The following is an 8,991-nucleotide window of genomic DNA, read 5'->3' as shown; positions in this document are numbered from 1 at the left end:
TTTTAAAGGCAAAGAATGTTACCGATCACTAACAGTGGGTGTGACCGTGGTCAAAATGGAGAGTAGAAGATTATTACACTTTTGATGGTTAAAAATATTTAAAAAAGAATGCATTCCTCAGTGAAATTCCTCAACAAAACATCATCATATTTATACGTAATTCTTTTCTCTCACTATTGTTACAGATTGAACCTTTAGTGCGTTAGTTTTGTTTTCAAATTTGTCTTCAGATTTACGAATTATGATCTCTTAGCTTAACGTGCTCATTTTTTTCATTATCTTTTCATTTTTGTGTGATTTCATTCTTTGTAAATTGAACGCTTTTCTTGTAAATTCTTTCCTTTTTTCAGTTTGTGTTTTTTCTGTCGTTATCACAAAATTTCATTCGGTGTTGTTCTATCTGTTTTTATCTTGTTATATTTACTTCCATTTTGTACAAGATTATTTTACTGTTTTTCTTTGATTCAGTTTATGCTTTAGTATCTGTTGCTACGGATGTAGCTATCTATTTATTTCGAGTAGCTGGTAGACGTTTTCAGAACTGGCTTTGTGTATTTCGTATTTATTTGCGCAGTTTAAAAATTCGTCTGTCCTTTCTAGCTTAATATTTGCTACTAACCGCGTTTGGCGATGGCGCCCTGTTCCTCGATCAGCTGTGCTATTTGACCCTATTTGACCTGCTCGCGAATTGGCCCTTATTTCGGAGATCTGGTTGTCGCACAATCTAATCGTGTTATCTCTCTTTGTGAATCTTGTACGCCATCTGCCGGGTATTTTGGGTATTTGATCGAGTTGTCAAGTCAGCTTAATGTTTGTAAATAATGCTGTTCCCTGTCCGATCACACGCGGTCGATATCGTGCCAACACCCCACCCCGTGAATCCTTCGTGAAGCAGGATTTACTTAAATTCTGCACGATATCTGTCCCCTATGTCTCGACACAATTGTGGAGACATAAAATCTTATCAAAGGTCGCCTGATTAAGCGCTGGTTACACCGCTCAACATTGTTTGGCACATCGTGCGCTTGGTGTACCTTCCTCACAGCACCTTTGAGACGGTCGCGCCTGCGCTTTCCTACTATCAAACCTTCAATCAACTGTAGCTGATTTTCTGAAAATATTACGACTTTAGGCTTGTTTACTCTACCGCTATCTAGAGGGGCGTTAATACGCAAATATAGTTGATCCCTAGCACGCAATGCGTAGGGTGTAAACCTAACCTCATTTGTATCAGTATAGGTGAGTGTGTGTGTCGTTTGATCCCTAACTTGCCCATTCTTCTGTTTTAGATTTGTTTCAACAACAAATTGTACTGTGCTGCTAATGGATTGTATTCGGCTTTTACGGTTTTCACTGCCGATACTGCAAGCTGTCCATCTCAATCTGTTTCTCTCCGTCGTGTGCTTGGCGATGCTGTCGATCTTGGGTGGTGCCGTCAATTCGGTGGGATGTGTTCCGGCCAACAACTTCAACTCCCCTTTCAGGGAAGGCAGAGTCAACATTCCCTGAAAGTGAGTAAAAGTTCGGGTTAATGAGATAACGGAAAGTTCTTGAGACGGCAAACTTAGCTTTAAAAGGCTACGAGCTTTGGTGAACTCGTACTGCCTGCCGTCGCCTCTCGCCGGAATTGCCAAGCTTAGTTGCTTCATACTCCAACTGTTTCTTGTTACGCCCGTCGTGCAGTTTATCTCCGGCGGCTCCATCCTACCGGTCACACCGGCGCTTCCTGGCGGCTCTGATCGACATAGGGATGTCGCCGATCCTTCGTTGGGGTTGGCTAGTCGATCGGTGCTTCGTTGTCCATGATGGTAAATCGTGACGAACTCTATGCGGAATAGTAGCACGGATCTCGACGCATAAGTGTTCCTCAACGATTCTGCTCCTCCAGATTGCACCTTCGGATAATGCAGCGTGTTATCCTGCGCTTTGTAATCCAACTGCGCGTGAGCGTTGGTAGGAGGACTGCTACGTGGTTGGGAGAGTGGCTGCGCCGACGCATGTTGTTCGGTAAAAGCTTTCGCTTCCACGATTGCCACTGTTGCTGGGCTCACCGGTACCTCCTTACAACACCCATTTTCACCAACCTCACCACTATTCATTGCCACGTTATACAGCGGCTGTTGTTGAGGCTGCCGTTGTTGCGACTGCTGTTGTTGCGGCTGCTGTTGTTGCGGCTGCTGCAGCTGCTTATGCTGCTGCTGATGCTGATGCTGCTGCTGCTGTTGCTGCTGCTGTTGCTGCTGCTGCTGATGCTGCTGCTGATGCTGCTGCTGCTGATGCTGCAGCTGCTGATGCTGCTGCTGCTGATGCTTGATCCGTGCATCGGTCACAGATCGAATTGATGCCTTTTTTTCCTCGAGCTGAAGCCGAATCTTTAAATGTTCGAGCTTGAGGTTAGCCATTTTGAGCTCGTACTCTTTTATGGCCATCTCCCGTTCTTGCTGTTGCACTTCCATAAGCTTTTCAAGTGCCGCTTGCCTAGACCTTTTGTGTTGCGCTGTTGTCGGTGAATTTGTGGTTGGAGGCCTTTTTGCAGCATGGAATATAGTGGGCTCTTTTTCCTCTGTAGCCAGCTTATTCGCCGAGGCTTCGCCCTCGCTATGTGCTGCTCTTTTGGCACTTTTGTCACCTTCGCAGCTTTCAGCAGGCACCCCAGTCATCGCAATGGCTTCCTTAGAGGACTTTAGACGGCCCATCTCCTTAGCTTCGCACTTTGCCACCTTCATCACACACAAATTGCACCAAGATTTTAACATCACAGTGACGCCGACACACCCGTAATGGTACCACTTTCTGCACTTTTCGCAAGGCACCATATCTTCCACGGTGTTATGCCGCTCGCAGCCACCACAATCAAATCCGCGCTTGGTCATCGCGAACACTTTTATAAGAAATAACTTGCGTTAGAAAGTTTCGCACGAATTTTTAAATGTTGCTACGGATGTAGCTATCTATTTATTTCGAGTAGCTGGTAGACGTTTTCAGAACTGGCTTTGTGTATTTCGTATTTATTTGCGCAGTTTAAAAATTCGTCTGTCCTTTCTAGCTTAATATTTGCTACTAACCGCGTTTGGCGATGGCGCCCTGTTCCTCGATCAGCTGTGCTATTTGACCCTATTTGACCTGCTCGCGAATTGGCCCTTATTTCGGAGATCTGGTTGTCGCACAATCTAATCGTGTTATCTCTCTTTGTGAATCTTGTACGCCATCTGCCGGGTATTTTGGGTATTTGATCGAGTTGTCAAGTCAGCTTAATGTTTGTAAATAATGCTGTTCCCTGTCCGATCACACGCGGTCGATATCGTGCCAACAGTATCTATAACTTGTTACTTTGAATTGTATGTTACATTTTTTCTATTTGTTAAGTCAATATTTTTAACTTTAACCTGCCTTTATTTATTATGACATATTTTAGATCGCATTTTATCCTTTACTGTTCCAAATCATAGTTAATTTTGTTGTTTTACCTGTTCAATTTTAAATTCATTTCTTTTTATATTTTTAAATTCGCATATATGACAATCAATCCTAATCAATCAAGTTTATTTTAGAATTGATTAATCGATAACCTTTAATTTGATATTTAATAGTCTGGCACCAGTAAATAAAAGATCATCTGCAAATCCCAATGTTCCAACGGTCCCATTCAAAATGCTGAAGATAACGTATGCCACACAGCGTTGGCCAGTAGCTGCGGCAAAAATAACAACAACAACAGCAGCAGAGACACTGTTCAATGAAAAGAAAAGCTCTGACTAAGGAAAAGCAGTCCCGGAACAGACGCCCGAAGTGCTATTCTTTGCACTCTTATCCCTAACTAACGCCAACGGCACCCTAACAGACGCTACCCGAGTGGCGGTATCGTCGCTGCATTTTAACCACCCTCCCCCCAAGCACGGTGCATTGCGGTGCATTGTTGAATGCAGAAAAATCGTGACAAAAGTACCTGATGATTCTTGTCCCATTCTCTCCAGCACGGCCGTAGCAGTCTGGGAGCAGAGGGAGTTGGATGGCTGTACTATCGAGGAGAAAAGGTAACGCTCGCCTGACAACGCCGTGCGTCGGTTGTGTCACGGCCAAACTGCCAAGTTTGAATTTTGCTGCCCTTCGTTCGTGCGGGAGCGAAAGCAAAAGGAAACGTCACAATATTAAAAATCCCTTATCTCGATCCGTCGACGGTTGAAGCGTAAGGAAGTGTATTCCACTCACACCCCTACTGGCCCGGGGTTGATTTGGACGACTCTTTCCAGCTGGCTCGCATGTCCTATCTGTCTTTCCGTGTCCGTCGGTGTCGGTATCAACCTGCTCGTTCGTTTTTCTCAAGAGAGCAATCTCGATGCAACCGAAAACCCACACGTACGGTGGGTTTGCTTCGCCCGCTGGCATCAACAATCAAGTGCGCACACGGCACGGAACGGATACTTTGCACCACTGCTCCCCCTCTCGGACGGCTTTGCGGACCAAGTGTTGCGCACGAGTGGGAGTCGATCTTCTTCTACCAATTTGCTGCAGAAGGTCCTTCTAAAAAGAGCATATGTGCCCCTCGAGCTTGCAAACCTGCACCGGAGGAGCAAAAGCGTGTAGTTGAATAACACTTACTCGCTACGCCCGGTGCCAGTGCTTATCACCAACCACACACAGTCCTTTACCACACACACACACGTGTATCATCTCTCTCTCTCTCTCTCTCTCTCTCTCTGTCTATTCGGGTTCATTTATCATCCACAGCAAGCGTAGAAAAAAGGAGGGCTTCGATTTTAGGACCAAGCCATTTCAAGAACATCTCAGCCAGTGTGCAATTAATAGGCAACAACGCTTCAATCGACGGGCGCGTGTGAAGGATGGGACGCAAAAAGGTTGGGAACGCACTCGAGAGTAGTCACCTTTCTCGGCAGCGATTGCTCAGGTATCGAGTGGATTTAAATGAAGTAGCCACTATGCCCGGTCAATTGTTCCGCACTTTTGGGGTTGCACTTTTCGATGGGCGTCTTTCGACTGCCACTGCAAGGGAGTAGTTAGCAACATGGTGAAAAAGGGCAGGCACAGACGATTTCAAGATCAGTCTCAAGTTCGGCAAAAACTATGCACTTCTACTGAACGGAAAGTCTCTTTGTCTGGGAATAATTTCCTGAATTAGACTGTTTGTATACCCAGGAAAAAATCGGTTCAATTTTTAAATTATAGATAAAATACATCATAAACCAAGTCCCTCATCAACGGACCAACCAACCGCCGCCTAGTTATGCTCCTCTCCTAAATCATTCCACACCTTTTATCAGTCGCAACGAGTGCCTTAATGCGTTCGTAAAGAAATTCAATCATCACCGTGACGGCGAGCATGAACCGTGCGCCCATTCAACAGCCACTTATCAAGTTTAATAGACTTCCCCAAAACTTTACGATCTGCTCGTGCGCTCGTGTACCTTTCCAGATGGCGGGCGGGGGCAACACACAGGATGCGAACCAATAGGGCAGCCAGCGCGATAAATCTCGCCTACGCTCTCTTCGCTCGACTTACCTTTACACAGGCCTGTTTATGACAGTCCAGTCCGAACGCTGGACTAGGTTTTATTTGCAAATCAAAATGCATAAATAAAATCAGCTCGGACTACAATCGGACGAAGCAATAAACCGTCACCGTAAGGGCCACTTGGCTTCACTTTAGAGCCACACAGAGTTCAATCATTACACTTACGCGGGAGGGAACTCACTTTAGAAAGTATTTTATTTTTCCCCGTTTTCTCTCGCATCGGTTATTGCCAAACCGAACGTATTAAATGAAATATCGTTCGCGAAACTCAAACCCCGAAATGATAAGCGATATCAGTAGGGGTACATCCTTTGCCCTATCGTTTCGCTCGCCTCGACCGCCCGCCCGCCCGTTTTATGTCCTGCCGGAAGCTGTCCGAGTTTCATTCACTCCTCCACTGTCCGGTTGGCTTCGGGAGGAGGTTCAGGAACCGGAGCAAGAAAGTTCAAATTGCTTCCTCTCTGGGTGAATGTGCTTTGCTGCCCCAGACACGTAGTGCCCCTGTCAGTGGAACGCGTTCGGAGCAAAGGAAATTGTGCTGATGCCAAACAGCATGTCTTCAATTATTATTTTTTTTAACATTCCCGCCTTTATCTTGAACAAGAAAAAACAGCCAAACTGCCCCCGTAAAGTGAATGGACATTTTTTGTTCGTACGCTAGGGGCCGCATCCTGTGCGTACTAGGGGGAAGATTTATGATGACCAATTCGGTACAGGTGACGGTCGGCTTTCCAAGAACAAACGCACACTCACACACAGACGCACACAGAACGTTTGCGTATCGATTGCGTAGGCCCTGCCTGTGCCCTGCCCGCCTGTCAGGAAATGCCATTTCCGATGCTTATGATTATTGAGTTTCATCAAATGACCTACCATCAGAAAAATATGTGCCACCTTTCGAAACAGTTCGATTCCGGTTCGATTCCTCCTGCCGCTGGTTGCCCCCCTCCCAGCTAGCACAAGCGACCGGAATGGTCAGCTCGGAATTGCGCAAAACTTTTCCCTCCATTAGGCGCGGGTCGGGCTGTGAGCGGCCAGTTTTTTCACCTGCACACACGGCCGCCGGCCACTGTCCCCGGGGGTCTCGGTGACAGTGGTGTCAGCTGCGAAACGGATTTCGAAATAGACGATAAAGTAAATGAATGTTTCAAATTCATCTCACCATGCCGTGCCACTTGTCGTTTGCTTCTGCCAGGCTTTCTTTTTGCCAGTGGATTTGCTGCCAGTCAGCGTCAGTGCGAGTGTTTGGTTTTAGATTCCCCTTCTTCATCCTGGTGCGCGCGTTGTTGTTATAGAAGCGAATGTGAAGCCGAGAAGAGGGTGAACTTAGTTTTGGAGTGCCAGCGTTGCCAGTGACGGGACAAACAAACCGTTTTTCATTTTTGTCCTGTGTCAACAGATTTCTGTATTGATTGGTGTTTGTTCTGCGCGGTCGTTTTCCCTGGAAAGGGAGCGGTACGGCTTTAAAGGATTCGCTCGAAGGCATTGACCATTTTCTTGGGAGAAACGGAGATGCGCCGTGTGATAGGAAAATGTTGGACTTGTTGCAAAACAAAAAGGAACATTTTATAGATTGCAAAATAAACTAAATGGATGGTTACAATTTATATGTTACTCGCACAACGGCCCTGGTCTATCTACAACCATTTTGAACATAGTTGATCGAAATTTTGTATATAGCTCATTAATGTTTTATTCCATTCACAGTTTTTTTTTTTTAATATCTAGAAGAAATCAGGAATTTGTTAATAACTCTCACTCCTTTTATATTAATGCTTAAATATGTTTTCCAAAATTATATTGTCCAAAAGCTTTTTTACTCCCTTTTAACGGTTTGCGTATATTCTCGACGCTGTGTAGCAAATTAATGTATTAATGTAATTATGTACTGACTTCTTGTTTGTACGACAAACAAAACTTTAGAAAATGACACCTATACTCCACAACACTCATCTGAAACTATCTCCTAGATATTTATTTTCCATTTCCGTAGTAGTATCATTTACAACATTTCTCGTATCATAATTTTTGATGCCTTCAATCCCCAGCCATTAGGTTTCATCGTCATCCAACTGTTTGACTGATCACTAAACGTATTACCGTACACGCCATTAAGATTGCTAAAACATACAAAAAAGTAGTAGTTATGCTAAGAATGATCTACAATTGTTAAACATTCTATACAATTACCTGGTAACACACTGCTGATGGTACCACCAACCACCGCGATGCTTCTTCGCACAGTTGTACGGTGCCGCATCGTTATCTCGATCGTACGTTGTAAACTTCATACCCGCATGTCGACTGATCGAGTCGCCCGCATTGCCCGAGTAAGATGTCGCCTGCTTCAGCATGTATCCATCGTCCGCATTGCCAAACTGGAACTTGGTGAACCTGCTGTACTGTATAAGTCCTCCCCAGTTTGTCAGCAAAAACATAATCTCCCACCGGCGCCCATTGTTCACCAGCTGGCTAATGCGCTCCAGCCCGAGCCAAAACTCCCCATCCAAGCTGCCAAATCCGGCCTCGTAGTCGCTCCACTTGCGATAGAACGATTCCGAACCGTTGAAACGATTCTGCACCACGATCCACCCGACGTCGTTTGCGTGCGCATCGCAGAGCAAATTCATTGGCCGGGCATCGTCCGAAATTTTGATAAGAAATACGCCACTGACCCTGGATGGGACCTCGCGGCACGAGCTGTAAATGCTGTCTTCACCTAGTGCAAGCTGTTCTGCGGTAGGCTCGATGCCGAGTGGATACTTTGACCGTGCGGGTTCGACTTTCGCTTCTATTGGCTGTTGTATTGCTTGTTTGCTGTTGGGCTCAGGCACTGGAATGATATTGGAACGTTCTTCAACGATTCTTTCTGATTTCTGGACTGCTTGAATATTCTCGGTTTGTATTGTGTTTGGTGATGCATTCTCCAGCCGTGTCTCAAGGGCAATCAATCTGTAACATTAGAAGCTATAGTTTGCTACACATTCTCCACATCTCTACCATGCGTACCTGTCTTCTATTGCTTCTAACTTTGCCATCAACAGCTCGAATCCAAACCCACATCCTGCATTCTGTTCTACTTCACCAATCGCTTGAGAAACACTTAATGTCAAGATTAAAAATATGATCATTTTTTGAACAACTAACTTCTAAAGTAAATGCAAACGATCATTTGCTTAACCGCACACCCGGCGACTCCGTAGTTCCGTAGCATTGAGATTGATAAGCAAAGCGTGCTGGCGTGCAAAAGCAAACATCTTTTTTGACGTCTTTTTCGAGCAGGTTTTTGTTTACGAATTCACTTTGAAGAGTTCACAGTCACGAACAAACAAATTATTCAACAAGATCATTACACATAAGAAAAAGTTGATTATTTAAAAACCAAACTATCGTTAGGAAGGATCAATTTACCACAAGTACTAGAACATCAAACCGTCAAAGTCATATGTTATAATCACATC

The 8,991-nt window shown here is 45.0% G+C and overlaps 1 protein-coding gene across 1 annotated transcript; it reads right to left on the bottom strand.

Annotated features, from left to right (window-relative positions):
- Window positions 1–7,479: 7,479 nt before the first annotated feature.
- On the bottom strand, window positions 7,480–8,768 carry LOC1270275 (angiopoietin-related protein 1). The gene is made up of 3 exons (XM_061644785.1): window positions 8,540–8,768; window positions 7,721–8,482; window positions 7,480–7,650 (listed from the first exon to the last, which is right to left on the bottom strand). Exons 1-3 carry the CDS (start codon window positions 8,659–8,661, stop codon window positions 7,533–7,535), a joined length of 1,002 nt encoding a protein of 333 aa, XP_061500769.1. The 5' UTR covers window positions 8,662–8,768; the 3' UTR covers window positions 7,480–7,532.
- Between the last annotated feature and the right edge of the window lie 223 nt (window positions 8,769–8,991).

Source organism: Anopheles gambiae, chromosome 2 (assembly GCF_943734735.2).
Source record: "Anopheles gambiae chromosome 2, idAnoGambNW_F1_1, whole genome shotgun sequence".
Lineage (NCBI taxonomy): Eukaryota > Metazoa > Arthropoda > Insecta > Diptera > Culicidae > Anopheles > Anopheles gambiae.
This window is presented reverse-complemented; position numbering and strand designations above follow the sequence as displayed.

Coding starts and splice junctions, on each gene's coding strand:
- LOC1270275 (XM_061644785.1), bottom strand. CDS start 8,661: ATGATCATATTTTTAATCTTGACATTAAGTGTTTCTCAAGCGATTGGT. Junction 8,483..8,539: donor TTAGAAGCAATAGAAGACAG/GTACGCATGGTA, acceptor CTAATGTTACAG/ATTGATTGCCCTTGAGACAC. Junction 7,651..7,720: donor CATCAGCAGTGTGTTACCAG/GTAATTGTATAG, acceptor TGTATGTTTTAG/CAATCTTAATGGCGTGTACG.